Here is a 20132-nt window from a genome sequence, read left to right as displayed (position 1 = left end):
GAGAGATTTTTCTTCTTGCATCCTTTTGCTTCAATATATATATATATATATATATATATATATATATATATATATATATATATATATATATATATATATATATATATGTTGGAACAAAGTTCACATTGGTGTGTGAATTGAAAATAAAATTGAGTCTCATATTGGGTACTAGAACATACTAGTATGTTGTCGCATACTAGTGTGTATTTTGAGGAAATAAATTAATTAATTTTCACATCGGTTACATACTTTATTTATTTATTTTATGGTGATTTTATTTTTCATCATTTTGTAACCGTTAATTTATGGGAGAATAAATCTTATTGATGGCTACACTGAAAAAGTTTGATTAAAAAGAGATAAGCCTAGTTGAGAACAACCTAAGAAACCATGAGCCGGGAACACTTGTTCAGATTAATCTATCACATAAACAGGAAAGACCACAAGTGTGGGTAGTAGTGTGGCTTGAATATTATCTATCAGGAATTGAATTATGAGCAAATTCATCTAATGATTATATCCTATTATATTCTGCAATGATGCTCGTGGATACTAACAGGTATGTTACCTTCTTATTTTTATTTGAAACAAATAATGGGCAAGTAAATAGTGCCAAGATGGAGGCTAACGGCCTCACACTAATTTCATCATTTCTATGGTCTAATTAGTAAGTACAAATGATAATTGATTTTGAATAAAGCAACTCATGTATGATTGGTATTAGACCAAACTCTAGTATTGTTGTTGAGACTATTTTTCAGTGATTCGCCGTATATTTACCTTTTAGAAGCTAATGTTGAATATGATGTAGAATTTATTTTTGGTGTCTCTACATGACGTTTGATCTACTGTTTTGTTAGACTTATATAATTTTAACAAAACTTTTATCGTGAAAAGAGAAAGTAAGAAAAGCTTGTGTATATTATAATTTTTTATAAGTTGAAACTTTGAATAAAAGAGAAACCTTATTATTGTTAATTTGGTTTAAGAGTGATAAAAATATCACTAGTTCCTTTAAATAAATAATGGTCTTAGCACCATTATCCCCTGGATTGAAGATTGGTCTTAGTACCATATTGGAGTGACCTCAGTGTCATTATATTGATAGATATTGTAGTATCATCAATACATGTGGTATTGTAGTACCACATGTGGTATCGTAGTTCCGTTGATTCATAGATTGAGGTTGTAGCATCAATCTGAGTGGTATTGTAGTACCACTGAATCACCGATGAGTAATAGATTGATGTCGTAGCATCAATTCGAGTGGTATTGTAGTACCATTCAAGAAGGTGTATTCTTTGACCGATTTCTACCGTGCAGTAGCATATCGGTATACAGTTGTAACTGGGCTGTTTTATCCTGGGGACGGCGTGGCTGATAGTCTGCTTGCACGATTTTGGGCAGTGCCACGAAACGTCTTAAAGAGAGCGACCTAGTCCGCGACTCAACCCAGTAATATTTTCGGTGGCTGTAAAAATTATTTTTAACTGTTTTTAAATCTCGAAAACAACAATTTTAAGACGTTTCTTTCTGCCATGACTACCGAAGAAATTACTGGTTCATATTATTATGTCGCTGACTATGGCAAACCATTTTGGTTTAAAGGGAATCACTTCAAACATTAGCAACAAAATAAATCATATTTTTAGAACAATAAAAGAGTTGCTAACGTATTGAAGGATTATATTTCAATTGTATTTGAAACAATTGAACAAGTTTAAAAATGATAAAAAGTCTAAAGAAGATGCACTTGAAAGTCTGATAACTTGTCTCTTTTGAAAGAAAAAGTTGTAAAGCAAGATCAGAAAAATAACGAAGTGCTTGTTGTCTTGAACAACAACACTAGAAACAGAAAAAGATACTCATCACTTTTGTTGATGAATGTTGAGATTATTATTCATAAATCTTATGGAAAATAAAAGTGATAAATGATGTTCTTGACATGTTTCAATTCTTTGGAATTGAAATTGAAAATTAGTTCAATAAGAAAGTCAAGTAACTTCATTTTGTTATAAGGCACAAAATATGATTCCCACATTTTTTAATGAGAATGAAATTATACATGAAACAACTACAACTTACTCTTTCGAGTTGAACGGTAAAGAAAAATAAAATAAAAATAAAGAACCTTTTGTCGAGCTAGTTGTTACAGTCATGTTTAATTTCGGCATTGCGTCTCATTAGTGGGGGGAATTCAATTAATTGATTGTTTTGTGCTAAATAGAGTGCCTAAGTGCAAGAACAAAATTCACTTGTGAAATTTTGTAGAAAAGACAATTTAACTTGTCTTATTTTTTGAACTTGGAGTAATTTGAAGTAGGTTCAAATTCTCAACTCCAAGAAGAGTTTAACTCACTAGTAGAGCCTATGAATGTGTATTTGTTGATACACAATTAACATCAAAGCTTATAGGTTGTTGCCTAAATGCTAAAATGGTCATAGAATCAAAAAATGATTTCTATGAAAATGAATTTCTCTTTAAAATTGAGAAATAGTGGGGGCTCTAGTGGGGGCATTGTACCTGGTCACATTCCAGTGATCAGAAGTTGTAATGAGAACATCGAACAAGATGTAATAGAACCTCGAAGAGGTAAGATAGCAAAAGTTGCTAAAAAGTATGAACCTGATTACATGGTTTATAGATTAGAAAAGGATCCAACGAACCTCCAAGAAACTGTCTTTCTTGAATGCTGATTTATGGTTGTAGCCGTAAATGATGAGATAGATTCTCTATGTTGATTTATGGTGGTAGCCGTAAAAAATGAGATGAATTATCTATTGTCTAATAAGACTTGACATTTAGTAGACTTGCCTCATGAGTACAAATTGAATGATTATAAATAAATTTTAGAAATGAAAACAAATATATATCTTTTCAACATGTTTTCTCCAATTACAAGAATAATATCCATAAGGCCAAATGGATGTTATAATTACTTTTTTAAATAGTGAATTGGAAGAAGAATTTTTTATGGAACAACCTAAATATTTTTTTCCAACTCATGGGCATGAAAACTAAAGTCGATAAATTGGATAAGACTTTGTAGAGTCTTAAACAAGCCATATGAAATGACATGAAAAGTTTGACAATTTGATGATTGTCAAATGAATTTCGAAGTAAATGTAATCTTGGATATTGAGATTATTGATCCATGAATGCAAATTTCCTTAAATCAATCTCACTATGATGAGAAAGTTTTAAAGAAATATATTTACGGAAGCAAATTTGTTTGTGCATACTATACGATCATAGTGTAAAAACTATGGAAGAACACTGGTGAAAGTGTAAGACAATCAGAATATGAAAGCATATATATGTTGCCGCATTTGATATGTCACTGATTGTACTTGACCCGACGTTGCATAAGTCGTAGCATTGCATATGTTGTGGTACTGTTATGCCGGTTTGTTAGTAAACCGAAGAACTAGCATTGGTATGCTATTGAGAGATTCATGAGATAAAAATGACCATGAATCTCATATCATATTATTATTAGAGATTTTCTGATATTCTTGAAGGATACAATGATGTAGATTGGAATACATTATTATATGATTCCAAAACAATTAGTGACTATATATTTGGAATATATAGTAGAGAAATTGTATCTTGGAAATCAGAGAAACATACTATATTGGCTTAATACAATATGAAGTCTGAAATGATACCATTAGCCACAGCTAGTGAAGAAGCAAGTTGGTTGCTTGCAATTTGAGATTCCTTTATGGAATAACCTATGCCAGATGTGTTGATCCATTGCGATAGTACCACGGCTATTGCATAAATTGAGAACCGTTATTATAACGGTATAAGACGTCGAATAAAAAGAAAGCACAACACAGTGAGATAGCTAGTCTCTAAAGGTGTTGTAAGAATGGATCATGAACACACTGATGAAAAAATTTAGCAGATCCTTTGACGAAAGGAATAGCTAAAGTGGAAGTCCATAATACATCTGTAAAGATGGGACTAATGCCTAAATGAATTTCTCATGATGGAAACCCAACCTAAATGACTGGAGATCCCAAGAAATAGGTTCAATGGGTAATAACAAGTTGTGAGGAGTTAAAGATGATCATGCAAGTAAAAATAAGAAAAGCATGATTCCTGAAAGTGAAAGGATGAGATAATAAAACTCTTAATGAGATCTATACTCTGTATGAGTGGAGTACTGAGCTTCAGGAGTACTCTTGATAGACTCACCTATATGAATGTGGAACTGAGGCCGGTTCCTATGGAATTTAGAGGCGAATTCCTAGAGCGTTCATGAAACTGGGATACACGTGCAGGGCTATTAAAGCACGGGCTATAAAGATACACCTTAAGAAAAGGTTGTGTGCGGGTTTGAGAAAAATCCGAGATAGAGTTCAAGACAAGTGTCACTCTTACTAAATCGGGCTCTTACTTGCTATGTAAAGGTTCAAGTCATAGACACCTTTGCTTATGCACAATCTTTTAGAAGTGTCCTACGATATATTGGAATTTTCTTTTAAATTCAAGTGGGGGATTGTTGGAACAAAGTTCACATTGGTGTGTGAATTGAAAATAAAATTGAGTCTCATATCGGGTACTAGAACATACTAGTATGTTGTCGCATACTAGTGTGTATTTTGAGGAAATAAATTAATTAATTTTCACATCGGTTACATACTTTATTTATTTATTTTATGGTGATTTTATTTTTCATCATTTTGTAACCGTTAATTTATGGGAGAATAAATCTTATTGATGGCTACACTGAAAAAGTTTGATTAAAAAGAGATAAGCCTAGTTGAGAACAACCTAAGAAACCATGAGCCGGGAACACTTGTTCAGATTAATCTATCACATAAACAGGAAAGACCACAAGTGTGGGTAGTAGTGTGGCTTGAATATTATCTATCAGGAATTGAATTATGAGCAAATTCATCTAATGATTATATCCTATTATATTCTGCAATGATGCTCGTGGATACTAACAGGTATGTTACCTTCTTATTTTTATTTGAAACAAATAATGGGCAAGTAAATAGTGCCAAGATGGAGGCTAACGGCCTCACACTAATTTCATCATTTCTATGGTCTAATTAGTAAGTACAAATGATAATTGATTTTGAATAAAGCAACTCATGTATGATTGGTATTAGACCAAACTCTAGTATTGTTGTTGAGACTATTTTTCAGTGATTCGCCGTATATTTACCTTTTAGAAGCTAATGTTGAATATGATGTAGAATTTATTTTTGGTGTCTCTACATGACGTTTGATCTACTGTTTTGTTAGACTTATATAATTTTAACAAAACTTTTATCGTGAAAAGAGAAAGTAAGAAAAGCTTGTGTATATTATAATTTTTTATAAGTTGAAACTTTGAATAAAAGAGAAACCTTATTATTGTTAATTTGGTTTAAGAGTGATAAAAATATCACTAGTTCCTTTAAATAAATAATGGTCTTAGCACCATTATCCCCTGGATTGAAGATTGGTCTTAGTACCATATTGGAGTGACCTCAGTGTCATTATATTGATAGATATTGTAGTATCATCAATACATGTGGTATTGTAGTACCACATGTGGTATCGTAGTTCCGTTGATTCATAGATTGAGGTTGTAGCATCAATCTGAGTGGTATTGTAGTACCACTGAATCACCGATGAGTAATAGATTGATGTCGTAGCATCAATTCGAGTGGTATTGTAGTACCATTCAAGAAGGTGTATTCTTTGACCGATTTCTACCGTGCAGTAGCATATCGGTATACAGTTGTAACTGGGCTGTTTTATCCTGGGGACGGCGTGGCTGATAGTCTGCTTGCACGATTTTGGGCAGTGCCACGAAACGTCTTAAAGAGAGCGACCTAGTCCGCGACTCAACCCAGTAATATTTTCGGTGGCTGTAAAAATTATTTTTAACTGTTTTTAAATCCCGAAAACAACAATATATATATATATATATATATATATATATATATATATATATATATATATATATATATATATATATATATATATATATATATATATATATATATATATATATATATAGGAGGGATCCGTTGACTCTAGGAGTAAGCGGAGACTTACTCCACTTAATAACTACATATCAGCATTATATTTCTTTCAGGGGTGTGCATGGTTTGGAAACCACACCACACCTAATTGTTGGTCTTGGTTCTAAACCAAAACCATTTCAATGACAAACCGGTTATTTTTTAAAACTAATTTGGATTTGGTTATTAACCGGATCGAAATCAATTTATAACCGGTTTGTAATAAAATTTAAGTTATTCACATGATCCAATTTTAAATAGGTTTTTTATTTAAACTATTTTTTTTTATTAGTTGATTAAAAAAAATAGATTTATTAATTATTTTAAAAACATAATTTTTCATTAATTTTATGATTGAATTGGTTTATAATCAACCCACAAAGTATTTTTTCTAAACCCAAATTATTTTTTACTTAGCCGAAAACTTGTTTTTTATATTGTTTTAAAAATATTTTTTATTATTTAAAAAAAGAGTAATTTTTAAAATTAAAAAATCTGATTTTTAAATACAAAAAAAAACTAATATTTATTATAGGAAAAAAATTAAAATACTAAATTTTTGAAAAACTAAAAACATTAAAAACTGATTTTTTAATTGTTTTAAAAAAAAACTGATTTTTTTAATTATTTTTAAAAACAAAAAACATTAAAAACTGATTTTTTTATTATTTTTAAAATAATTATTAAAAATCTGATTTTTAAAATAAAATAATAATAATAATAAAATAGTATGGGTGGTTGGTGTGGCCGGCCGCCGGAGCACCGCCGCCGGAAAACCGTGTCGGTCGGAGCGTCGCCGTGCCGGCCACCGGTGGTCCGGCGTTGACCACCGTGTTGACCACCGGTCCTCCACCACCTCTTTTAATTAATTATTTTATTATATAATAAAGAATTTTAAAAAATTGAAGATTGGGCCTGAATTAGCTATTGGGCCTGAATTTTCAAACCAATTTCAAACCAAATTACAAAATGTGGTTATGGTTTATAATTGGTGTTTTTTTATTGGAGTGGTGTGGTTTTTTTTTAAAATGGAAGTAAACTAAAATTGGATATGGATTGGTTAGTAATTTGGTTAAGGATAGCCAATTTTTTTGCATTTGAGATGCAAATAGGCATATGAAAGGGATTGCTTTGTGACATGGGATGACCACAAAACCCATAATCCATATTCGTGAATATTTGGACCTTAAATAAGTTATTTCCTCTGTTTTTTTTTAAAGAAAATTTATAGTTTTACGTCTCCTTACATTTTTTTTAGTGGCTACGTCTCATTACATTTTATTGTGAGCAATTTCCTCAATTTTTTTGTTTGAGGTGGACCTTAAATAAGTTATGAGTTTAATTGATATGCACTGACGGTGTAAAATAATTTTATATAATCGTCTAATAAATAATCATCATTTTGTAATGTCAAGAAAGTGGGGTGAAATTGGGTGATGTGGCGGAAAACATGGTTGATATTGGTTGACAGTGTAATATTATTTTACACTGTCGGTGCATATCAATTAAATCCATACGTTACTTCTTGAACTAGAAATTGAATATCTGACTATATGTTTAAGGGACAAAACCTTGTCGCCTAGATCAATTCATTAGTAGATTTAAGTTTAACTCATAAGTAATGGGAAGTGGGAACCGTTACAAAGATACCCAAACTCCATCAGGGTTGAGGAAAGGAATGCAATATTCATCCCGCACGTTGCAAATGCCTAGACGGAAACTGTAATATGAATATTCGCGTCATAGTCTACTTGTCAAATATGCAGCCGACACACATACAACAACGCTCTCAAATCATCATTTTAAAACGTTGGTGTCAGTCTAGTTACAGCCGCCGCTCCCCCTCTCTTCTAACCCTATTTTGCTTTTCTTCTTCATCATCCACCAAGGAGGGGTGGTTTTTGGGTCAATTTTTGACCCAAAATCACCCCTCTAAGTTGTTTTTTTATTTTCTTTCCATTTAAATAAGTGATTTCACATAGATTAAGTTTTTTAGTTTTGTTTTTCTTGTTTTGTGATTTCGTCGTCTGAGTGCGGCGCTTTGTTGGTGGTCGTCATTGTTACGGCGTTTGTTTGTCCGTCTTGTTGCGGTGTTCGTTTGGTTCATTTTGAAAGGTAGATTTCAATCAATTGCAGATTCGATCAATGATTTGGGCATCATCGTTGCAGATCCGGAAGCATGGACATTCTGGTGACTTTTATCATATTATATTATTTGTAGGCATATTGCAATTGCCGTTGTATGCTATTAACATGGATGCTGTGAGATTGTTTGCAGTTTCATCCTTTTTGTTTTTAGCTATGTTGAATTTGTATTTGCATGTGATGTACTGTATCAATTATTGGAATGAATGAATATCCTTATTTTGAGTCAAAAAAAAAAAACGTTGGTGTCAGTCAACCATGATAGAATTAAATTATTGACGACTGGTATAAGAAATTATATTGATAAATAAATAATAATAAAAAATAAAATAAATATATCCACAATTTCTCACCTCCTTTATCGAATCCGTGGTTGAGTTGAGGGGAAGTGTTTTATTCTTTGTATTTGTAAGGAAGCTGAAAAATGATATTGATGTAAGGGGAGTCGGTGTACCTGTAAGACTCTTGGTACATCTTGTAGAAGTTATCTCCCCTATCGAAGTTTTGCTTTGGCCTATGCAAGGTAAGATATTTAAAAGACACTTAGTGCAGTGCCAAACTTCTCCCCTCTCCAGTTCTCCCTGTTTTGATATTTAAATTTATTGAATTATTATTAGTTGTTTATCTTCAAATGCACAATTTGTTTTTCCCGGAGCTGTTGAAGACATGGTTAAATAGAGGTTGATTCCAAGTTTGAACCTAATTCAGGGCTAAAGTACATGGTCATAAGATAACATTCAATATTACAATTAGAAATATGATTTTGAATTTGATTCAAAGGCGTTTTCAGAAATCAGGTATCTGGATTTTATTTTCATCATCAACAAACATGGTTACCCACTCTACATTATGAAAGGAAGATACAAAAAGAGAAAAATGATTCAGGACCAAATATCCAAAGAATCTTAAGGCCAAGCATCTGGAGAGACCTTTTCACTGATTGTAGAACCAAATTGTGGACCTCCTTTCCTATATGAAATAAGAAACTCAATAGGGTATCCCTTTAGCTTGTGAGGAACAATTCCAAGATCATTGAATGTCAAAGCTGCAAATTTCATCAAACAGAAAATGTCGGACACAAGACCGTGAAAGCAAATTCTATAATAATGTATTGGAACACAATATGAAGACATTGCGACAAAGTAAGGAACTCACCGTTTTCTGAAACAACAGTATCTTTAGCAAAAGCATGGATCTGATCCAGATTGAACATCTCAGGCTTGGGTAGTGGAAAGGGAACCTTATTTAAGAATAATTCCCTTGGTGTTGCCAATGCCTGAAATTAATCATGCCCCACACAATGTTGGCAAATGATGACATTAGAGTGACATAGTTTACTCTTAGTAGGAAACTGAGTATTCCCCTCCCATGAGCAGTTAATAATGCACAGCTAAAAGAAAAAGGGACCATGTACTAAAATAAAACAGAAGAGGACCAACTAATAGTTGTCTTTCAAATCATAGTTAAGACTGTGAGATACTAACTCAGATATCCCCAAATAGCATACATATGATAAAGCACAGCAAATTAACACAAATCTATACGAGAGTCTTTGACTAATCTTACTTCAACTGGGGAAGATAGCTTCATTGCCAGAAAGAAATGATATCCCACCCAAGTACAAACCCAATTACATATTTAGTATTGGATTATTAGATGCATTAAGAAAATGAACTAAGCATGCTTGAAACTCTATAAATGTGAGACTTCTAGAATTGAATGTTATATAAATATTGAAATCATTATAATAGCCCCACCAGGCCAAAAATATGTCCATCAAAGGGCATTTCATTAGTAAGTAGACAAGGAATCAACTAATGAAGAAGTGATGAACACACCTTTGCAATTGGAAGAGGCACATTCACATATCGAGGCCATTCTCGAATCACGTCATACATAATCTCTGCCTGCATTTTTAACATAAAAAGATTCTACATCGTTAGGGAAATACTATTAGCTAGTATTAGCTTTGTGAATTGCTGAGATGTTACGCTCGTGCAGCTTGTTCTAAATGCTTCTGTCTTCTAGTTAAACAGTTAGTGCTCTGATTAATTAAGTCAGTTTGATAGAATTCTCTATAAATACTCTAATCACTGTAGATTCTGTAATTTTTGTAATTTCAGAAACAAAAAGATTACAAACACAGATATGATTTTCTCAGTTTTCCTCATTTTCTATCATACCTCATTTCACTGATTTCTTGGAACATTTTTCCCTAACAACTAACATGCCATATCATCTCTTGTTTTGACAAAACATGCACAAGTAACGGGACAAAGTCGGAGATTACCAATTCATGCACAGTAAAGATCTCGGGACCACCCAACTCATAAATCTTTCCCATGCTAGTGCCATCATCCTTCAAGGCTGTAGTAAGTGCAGAGGCGACATCAACAACATATACAGGTTGGATTCTGCAACAATTGCATGTCAAAAATAAATAAGAAACATGAATTTCAATGCCACGAGGAAGAATCACTTAACAATACAATTCACTTTGGAAAATCACTGAAGCTTAGAGTAATTGCTTGATAGGTTTATTCATACTTTGTGTTCCCGTTCCCCATCAACGGAAGAAAGCCATACTTCTTTGCAAAATGAGCCCATCGGTTTAAAATCCGGTCCTCTGTACCAATCATAACAGCAGGTTTGAAGATTGTGGCCTGTTAAGGGTGATATTGTGAATTGTCAAATTAATGCTCTTGCAAGATAGCAAAGCATGATGATCACAATATTCAACTGTAAGAGTGCAAATAATTTTCATTTCACCATTCACAAAGAAAAAAATAAATGTCTATTTTGTTGTGACATTGTGAGAAAGTAGCAAAATGCTATCAAACTATCCTTTTACTCAAATATTAAAGAGATTGCTAGATAAAACCCAAAACCTTACAAATAATGAATCAATAATTTTAAATTTACCATTTGTTCACAGAATAATAAAAGCGAAGACCAAGACAATGAAGAGTCAATACTGGGGTGGTAAAAAGTGTATTATTCAATGGTCTTTGACACCTATCTCTATCATTCAGGATTTTTTTTTCCAAATCCTTCATCATTTTTCGATTCCACCCAAAAGAATATAAAAAATTATTAGAGAATAGTTGCACCTTTTACATGATGAAAATGGAACTGGAAATCAATTACTGGCCTAAAGAGTGAGACACTAAATGTACCTCAGGTAACTCTCTTAAAACCGCTTCTTCAGCAGCTGCTTTACATCTAAGCATCCTGGAAGATGATGAAGGAGATGCCCCTAAACAAGAAACTTGAATGAATCTCATGATACCACCATGCTCTTTGGAAATCTGCAATGACTCAGATTATGATTTACCAATAGAAAAATTGAATATCAGATCAAATTAGGAAATTATAGATATTAGAATAATAAAAATAAAATGTTAACAAGTGCCCTTAGGGCATTGTTTAAAGAATCAAAAGATGTATAACTTTTTCATAGATAATTATGAATTTATTACTTTGACAAGTGTTTGCCTTGTATTTTCAAGATAAAATTTCCTTTTATGGATTCCTTAAACAGTGCCCTTAGGGAACTTGTTAGCATGACTCTAATAAAAATTATTCAAACTAAGCCAAGCCAAGTTAAGCTTTGCAAGGCTTCATATTAGCTCACTTTTCATGCACTAAACCTCACATTGTCATATGACTAAACCAATACTCAAATCCATTGGAAATATCGCTTATGTTTGGATTGATGGAACATGATGGAATGGAGTGGACTAGTATGACATGTAGTTAAATTCTATTGTTTGGATTTCTTAAAAATGGATAGAGTGGAATGTAACATGATGGAACCTATTCCGTCCTATAACACTATCTCTCTCTATTTTTCATTCCATCCAATTTGGGATATATGCAATGGAACGAAACTTATTAATTATATAATTACTCTTTTGTCCATTTTTTTATCCCTATTTTCTTCATTACGTCTCTTGTTGTGTTTCTTCACATAATAATCCCTCTTCTATTACCCCTCTTGTGCATGTCTTGCATTTCTTATCTTTCTGAAATCGTTTTCATTTTCATATGAACAATTATATTTATACTCCATGCTATGTTTGATTACTTCTTTTTTACAAAGCTATGTTTGGTAAATTGTTTTATATATTTCATGGGTTCAAACCACAATTTGTTACCAGTTGTAAATAAGAGATGAAAGTTATAAATTGCAAAATTTAATCATTTTATAAAACACAGGCTATGTTATTTTGCATAATATTTTTTTTTATCTAACATAGTAGTGTTTTTAAGTAAGGGCAAAAGAAGAATAAAAAGTTATAAAATAAGAATAAATAAGGGCAAAAGAGGAATAAAAAGTTATAAAATGAGAACTTTGTTCCGCTCCGTCGTAAACTATATCCAAACAATGGAACAAAAATTATATTTCGCTCCATTCCACTCTATTCCATTCCGCTCCATTCCATCAGATTCCATAAATATAAACGGAGCCTTAAAGTTTGAAAGAGGCTTCTGAGCCCATTGAAACTGCTTTGAACCTCTAACCTGAATATAATTCAACCAAGTGAACCATACAGTTTTTAATGGATTCAATAATCATTTTGGAAAACTTTCTTTTAAATAATTGAAACCCAGTCAGTAAAGGTAAGAGTCAATATGCAGTTTGAGAGACACTGAACAATTTGGACATGCTACAGTTTTGATGCTCGGTATTATTTTTAGTTGACCAGATTGCATAAAACACAAACTCTTGAGAAAACATTACGGTAACCAAGTCAAGTTGACTTTCTTTTGTCCCTTTCTCTCACAACTTCATGAACATCCCAAACTTTGCAGTTAATAGCAATATTTATCAAAATTGGAAGCTACATTTAAATTCATTTTGTTTTAAGATTTAGAATATTCTGTTATTATTGAAAATAAATGTCAATGTACAAACATGTAAGCAAAAAAAATTCTTAGAGAGTAGTGACTGATTCATAATTTAAGATATTAACATGGTGATATAGGATGAGATCAAAATTAACAAATGTGAAAGTACATGCCTTTGCAAGTTTCTCAGCCATGTGATAGTGCACTTCCTCATAGCTGTAGTTTCTTGTCTCATAATCCCTTCCTGCCAACAAACAAATAAACCAAAATGAGTATGTGATTTAAACAAAAAATCACCAACAGTCAGAAATATTCAAATTCAAGTTGCGGAATTACGTGAGATGTATACCAATAAGATTGATGACAACATTGGCCCTAGCCATTACAGCCTTAACCGAACTTTCATCTCTTGGATTGAATTTCATGGGTACAATCTGGGCATATTAATCACTGGAAGATTAGCAAAATAGTGAATGGAAATAGCCAACGACATAGCACTATTTACTTTTTTTTTAGATCAGGAAGGAAGAAAAACCAAAAGTGGACTCTTAACAAGAATTAAAACATCATCAAATGATACCTGTCCTAAATCTCCCATCAATTTGAGATGACGAGGACAATCTTCAGAGCCACGGAATGGAACTAAGACTTGAGATCCCATTTTAGCTGGAAGAGGAGAACGGCATCCCCAAAAACAAGCAATACAATACTTTAGCTTTGTTAACAATATTCAGGAAAAAATGTCTTTGAAACAATTATATAACCCACAAACTTACCAAGTTGTTGGACAACATAACGACCAAGGAATCCAGTTGCCCCAAATACTGTAGCAACAATACCACTGCACAAGGAATTGCTTTCAAGCATTACTTTAACTATCTACGAGCCATTTATAAGAACATTTAACACAGATCAAAACCTTCTGAACCCTATACAAGAATAACCAAGCCTTATCCCACTAAGCGGGGTCAGCTAGATGAAACAAACGATGCCATAATGTTCTATATATACCATATTTCTATCCAACTCACTAATCTCTAGATTTTTCAAAAAAAGCAACAGAAAAAAGAGAATTTTAGAGACAAGTAAACCAAGTAAAAAGGTCAAAAGAAGATTTTGATCCTCAGCATGATCCTAATCTTTAGGTTAATGAGGTTAATAAACTACAGTTCATACTACAAGAAGAAATTTCAAATAACGCTTTCTATTCAATCAGAATGCAAAAGAACAAAATTGAACACCTCCCGAAGAAAAGGCAACCCTAGCCTTAAAATTGCAGACCTATATTCGATAAGCGAGAAACATCCATGATATAACTTCATGAAAACATAATATTAAACATCATATATCATGCTAAGCAATGAACTGGTGACAATATAAAAGATTATTTACAGTGTCTAGTCCTTCCTAAACATGCAAAATCAACCTACAGTTTCATCCAAACAATCTTACAATATTTTCACAATTTCATGAATGCCAGTTCGTACTAAGCAATGCAACTTCATTTCTTGAAAATTTTATTTGAGATTTTCTCTAGTGCAGGAACTACATTGAATTACAAAAATTTATCCAATCTTCTCCTATGGATAAGTTAAGAGATGAAAATATCAGCTACTCCCTTTGTCCCCTAATTATAAGGCCCTTTTACGGAAAAAAGTTTGTCCCTATATATAACACCCTCTACAATTATAGGGTCCAAAGTTAACAGTTAATGGTGAAATCATTAGCAGTTGGCTTCACTTGCCAGCTATGGAGCACGAACTCTGACACGACAATAGAACATGGAGACACAGTGACAAAAAAATCTAAACTGAGATTTAAGATTAAGGCTCTCACAAACAAGAATATTAAGATTAGGAGGAATAATTTATAATGCAATCTTTACATAAATAATCCTGAGATATGAAGATGATTTGTGTCTTTAATAAGAACTAGTTAATCCTATGATAACGAGCATAAAAAAAGGATAAGAGACATCATTTTGGTATTTGTCTCGAAAAGTAAAAGATCTAATATAAGGTTAGGACTTAGGAGAGTTCAATAAGTGTCGGTGTATGGCCGAGAGCAGGTGTCGGCTCAGTCTCTTGCCATTTGTCCAAGAAGTGTCTAACAGGCGTCCGAACCAATTCTTTTCAATTGGACACCATGATTAAAACGTATATGACACACATCCACAGTGTCTCAGTGTCCGAAATGTGTCTGACACATTGCCACAATACTTAGGAGAGGTGTTTGTGCTTCACAAATTGCCAGTCATGATTACAGCTTTAGTTTTTGTTTCTTGATCAGGCAAGGCCGGTAAGGTCAAAATCAAACCCCAGCCAAAACACTAGGTCTTCATCTATAGCAACACCCTTAAGCAATGAAGCACGGACACGCGTTGGTGTCCAACACTGACACGACACATGATTCCATTGAATTATAAAATTTTCTCAAATTATTATCGGTGTCGACGTGTCAGTTTCTGGTGTCCGTGCTTCATAGCCCTTAAGCGAAAAAGAATTCTCAAGCCCCATTTATACCATTCATATATCTCTCTACAGGAGCTGATTCAATAAATCGAAGGACTTGAGACCATACTCATATCTTTCCACACACAAATTCAAATACCTCACTTGAGAGCTAGCTCAAAACTCATACCCAACAGTCTAAACTAAAAATGAAGAACCTAAAATTTTTACCTAGAAAATGTAGGTCCTAAACCAACAGAAATGAACATTTTTGTTGTCAATCTTATCATAAATAGCCATAAAATTAAATAAATAAATAAACCTAAAAAATTTGAAGTAGTGTTATTTATCCGATAGAAAAGAGGAGAATGATGAATGGGATTAACCTGACGGAAGATCTTCCACCAGTACCCTTGCGGACGAGGTGACCAACGCCCTTGGTAGCTATGGTTGATACATAACGTTCGTGATCTATTCCATAATCTGCAATTACGATGATAAAAATTACAATTAGTTAATTGAAAAAGGGAATTGAGAGATAAATATAAAGATGAAGCATTACATTCGAGATTACATACAGTGATCGGAAATTGGATAGATAGATTTGAGCGAAGCTGAAGACTTGAATGATTGGTGACCTAAGCGTCTCGTAATGGCTTGCATCTTACCGTTCCAGAACAACAACAACAACGACGCAGAAGAATCGAAGCAGAAGAGAGAACACAGAAATGAAGTTATGCTATTATGGAGACCGGAGGGTGCACGCTAGAGTTGAGAACTCTTCATTTGTTGGGCTCGTTTTGTATCGGGACTAAATCTATTAGCAACTAATTAATTCTTAAATACACCCCCATCACTCAGGAGTTCACAGATCTCTTATAGCTTAGGTCATCTCACTTTATCCACTTTATGGTGAACTCCTTGACAAAAAAAAAAAAAATCAACTTGCATTCTTAAATTACTTTAGATTAGGGGGTGATTTATCCGAACAAATTCAAAAGTAAAACCGCAAATAGAACCAATCAAAACCGCAATATTAAACTTAACTCTATCAACTAGTAGCAATCAACCTATTACCTTGTCTAACTTAGCAATCCCAACCCAAATTGAGTCCATAAAACAGTAGACTGTCAAAACATATCATTTCACGCGATCCAAAACTATACTGTTGATGTTAAAAATAAGTTCTTATGTATATGCAATTTCATGTAAACAATAAAATAAGTTAAAATTTGCTATATTTATTTTATAACAAGTTGATAATAGCGTCATATTTTATATATCGCGATAAACGGCACAAACCGAACCAACCCTAACCGCATTGGTTTGGTTTGAATGACTTTTTAAAAACCAACCGAACCACATGCATCTTTATCTCGCGGTTATGATGACTTTTTATGCTCAAACTTGAACCAAACCGCACTGCGAGCAACCCTTGCTATAATTGAACACTACAATTTCCTTTTTGTAGATAAAATAATAGTTTTAACCATTCATTCTTATTGAACAATGGTAACTACATGAAGAGGACGTGTTATATCCTCTTCATAGCCAATAGGTGATAAAACAACCTTTGTGCAGAGAATTAGATGTGGTTGATAATCATAACTTTAAGGTACAAGATTTATGATATTTGAAGTGAACTTAGAATTAGGAGATGCTATAACACAATCATTCCCCCCTGATCTGTTCCAAAGGATCAGTTACGAGGCTTTTTGGTGTTTTTTTAATTTTAAACCAGCAAAGAGTCTGTACCCCCTATGATGCAAGGGGAATTTTAAGAGATCATAGCATAGAAGTGTCTGCCATACTTCATGGTAATCTATTCTGGCTTAGTACATAACACGGTGTATAATATCATATTGCAAAGGATACTTCACTAGTGAATTATGATATATTGTACAAAACAGTTAATTACATTATCAGAGATTATATAAGAAAGCTAATCAATATGTGGTAGATAAAAAATATAACCGATATCATTCTTGTGGGATATGAAATGTAGTCAAATTTTCAGCCTAGAACAGCCTTGATTCTGAATTACTTTGCTATAAGAAAACCGTGGAATACACAAGACTATTTCCAACTCTAAACTTCTCTAAGCAAAAAACTCTACTACCTCATTCTCAGAACTCTTTATTGTACATAATTGATCCCATCAATTCAGATGCAGATGCCCCGTGTTTACCTTACTGTAACAGCCGATCTTTTTTGTAACCAAGCATCTCAACCATGCATGAATTTCTCAAACGGATGTATCAACTTATAACACTTTCAAACAGGAAACTCATTTACTCCTCCACTGGAGCGGTTGATCAAGTTGATCAACGCACGTCTATTCATTTTATGTCTCTGCGTGTGCCAATGCAGCAGTGGCAGCAACTCAAGCATCGTCACTGTTTCAACTTTTGATTGCCGCTACCTCTGAAGGTTCTTAATCTCTTTTTGCCGCTAACTATGAAGGTTTTGAGACATTTTGAACTTGTTTAAAAATCCGGCATGCCACTTGATCTCGATGAATATTCAGTCACCAACTTCAAAAACATCAATGACTTATCTTCTAATAGTCTCAATGGGGTGTCAAACTCTGCAACTAGACCTGCAAAAAAATGTCAAAAGATAACATTGTGAGCACATAGTAGTGAAACATAAATAAATCATTTCCAGCCATCCCAATCACACAATTTAAAAACACATTTGAGCTTTATTTCCTTTTCATTTTGTGCATCAAATAGGGACTTAGAGAAAAGACTTAAATAAATCCATGAGAATAGCATACAACAATACGTACCATCACTGAGTACCAGAACAAGATCACTGTCAATAACAGTAGGAATACGATGAGCAATAGTGCACACAGTGCAGTCTCTGAACTCTTCTTGGATAACCTTCTGGTTAAGCTTATCAGTTGCAGAATCAACAGATGCTGTTGCTTCATCAAGTACAAGTATCTTTGACTGCTTGAGTAGGGCTCGACCAAGAGAAACAAGTTGCCGCTGTCGTACACTCCAATTATCACCATTTTCTAGCACTGCGTCAAACAAATATTAAGTATTCCAGTTTGAGGGGTTGGTGAAGAAAAGATACAGGGAATATTCCAGTTTTTGGGGAATTCTTACCTGGTGTATCAAGCTTTTGTTCTTGGTCACGGATGATCTGTCCAAGCTGAGACTTATCTAGTGCCTGATAGAAGTTAAACACAAAGCAATCAAAAAGAGAACCACCACACTTTTACTTAAGATATACATAATTTTCAAATAACAAGGACTATTCAATTATTCTCTTATATTAGATAAGGAGTGAAAATATAAAATGGTTTTGGAAATTAATCAATCATCTAACAATAAAATAGCAATACTTGGTTAACAATTACACAAATTCCGCACAATTATTTAAATGAAACTATCGAAAGAATATTACTAAACTGACCTCCCAAATCTCTTTATCAGAATGCTCTTCAAGAGGATCAAGATTGCCTCGAATGGTGCCTTCAAATAAGGTTGGATCTTGTGGTATGATACTCAAATGGATGCCAAGGTCATGAAGACTGATTCCTGAGATATCAATGTTGTCTATAAGGATTCTCCCGGTTTCTGGTTCAACCAATCGAAATAATGCCTGAATCAAAGTAGATTTGCCACTGCCAGTTCGTCCGACTATTCCAATCTTCTTCCCACCAGGAAATGTGCAGGATACTCCATGAAGAACCATGGGAAGATTTTCCTTGTAACGAACCTTCAAGAGAGACATTAGAGGGAAATGAGATGGATCATCGCCGGAAAGAGGTAATTGCAGTAGAAAAATCATTATAAAGATTTTGATGCAAGGCACATTACTAAGAGTTTGGATTAGATTCTACTGTTGTGCAACATCAATAAAACATAAGAGTTTTATCCCCTCAAAAAAAGTAAAACAATAAAATGACTAAAATCGAAATTAAACACAGTAGAATAGGCATGGACTAATTGGTGCTAAACAAAGAACAAAGAGCATATTTAATGTGAAACTGAGATGGTACCTTCAGATCAATTAGTTGGATTGTCCCATTCTCGGGCCATGAGGACGGAGGGCAAGATTCTTCAATAACTGGTGGTGCTTCACTAGGAATTTGACTGTACTGATAAATTCTTTCAATAGATATAATTTTATTTTCTAGCTTACAAAAGCTAAGTATCCAGCGAGACAATCGTCCATTTAAATTCAGGCCATATGTCACAGCAAGTCCAGCCATACAACAGCGATTAGTAACGTAAAGAATATTTCATACTGGATACTGCCTGGTTCCAAACCATCACTTACGCCCTTTCCTATAACACAATCTAATACCGTATACACCTGCTTTAAGTAGAATTGAAATGCAAGAGTAACCATACACACACGACATGGCAAACAAATTCAAACAGTAAAGAAAGAAACAAAATAGTATAGACACCGTAGGAGAGGGGACAAAACAAGAGGACAAAAAAAAGAGGAGAGGGGACAAAACAAGACAACTTACACGATTCAGGATCCTTCCAGCTGGTGTAGAGTCAAAGAAAGACATTGGTGCATGGAAAATACTTCTAAGCATGTTGAAAAATAGCTTATGTGCTGCTGCTAGGCCAAACGTAGCCACAAGAACAGCCCTTACAAATATGAAGCATGAGCTTCCAA

General features: G+C 33.5%; 2 protein-coding genes across 2 annotated transcripts; both read right to left on the bottom strand.

Moving 5' to 3' along the window:
* Positions 1-8904: 8904 nt before the first annotated feature.
* On the bottom strand, positions 8905-16405 carry LOC123902514 (NADH dehydrogenase [ubiquinone] 1 alpha subcomplex subunit 9, mitochondrial). The gene is made up of 12 exons (XM_045952276.1): positions 16058-16405; positions 15866-15962; positions 13806-13870; positions 13610-13695; positions 13379-13463; positions 13203-13273; positions 11355-11486; positions 10726-10841; positions 10469-10592; positions 10017-10085; positions 9334-9454; positions 8905-9223 (listed from the first exon to the last, which is right to left on the bottom strand). Exons 1-12 carry the CDS (start codon positions 16140-16142, stop codon positions 9084-9086), a joined length of 1191 nt encoding a protein of 396 aa, XP_045808232.1. The 5' UTR covers positions 16143-16405; the 3' UTR covers positions 8905-9083.
* A 987-nt stretch (positions 16406-17392) lies between these two features.
* LOC123902525 (ABC transporter C family member 5-like) lies at positions 17393-19914 on the bottom strand. The gene is made up of 5 exons (XM_045952287.1): positions 19498-19914; positions 18909-19214; positions 18599-18662; positions 18271-18510; positions 17393-18078 (listed from the first exon to the last, which is right to left on the bottom strand). Exons 1-5 carry the CDS (start codon positions 19708-19710, stop codon positions 17966-17968), a joined length of 936 nt encoding a protein of 311 aa, XP_045808243.1. The 5' UTR covers positions 19711-19914; the 3' UTR covers positions 17393-17965.
* Between the last annotated feature and the right edge of the window lie 218 nt (positions 19915-20132).

Source organism: Trifolium pratense, linkage group LG1 (genome assembly GCF_020283565.1).
Source record: "Trifolium pratense cultivar HEN17-A07 linkage group LG1, ARS_RC_1.1, whole genome shotgun sequence".
NCBI classification, from domain to species: domain Eukaryota; kingdom Viridiplantae; phylum Streptophyta; class Magnoliopsida; order Fabales; family Fabaceae; genus Trifolium; species Trifolium pratense.
This window is presented reverse-complemented; position numbering and strand designations above follow the sequence as displayed.

Bases quoted from the DNA above. Each gene is read 5' to 3' on its own strand.
- LOC123902514 (XM_045952276.1), bottom strand. From the start codon at position 16,142: ATGCAAGCCATTACGAGACGCTTAGGTCACCAATCATTCAAGTCTTCA. The intron at 13,464-13,609 runs GTATCATTTGAT...TAATATGCCCAG, and splicing joins TGATGGGAGATTTAGGACAG to ATTGTACCCATGAAATTCAA. The intron at 11,487-13,202 runs GCATGTACTTTC...GAGTCATTGCAG, and splicing joins TGGCTGAGAAACTTGCAAAG to ATTTCCAAAGAGCATGGTGG.
- LOC123902525 (XM_045952287.1), bottom strand. From the start codon at position 19,710: ATGGCTGGACTTGCTGTGACATATGGCCTGAATTTAAATGGACGATTG. The intron at 19,215-19,497 runs GTACCATCTCAG...TCTCTCTTGAAG, and splicing joins TCCAACTAATTGATCTGAAG to GTTCGTTACAAGGAAAATCT. The intron at 18,663-18,908 runs GTCAGTTTAGTA...AACTTCTATCAG, and splicing joins CTGATAAAGAGATTTGGGAG to GCACTAGATAAGTCTCAGCT.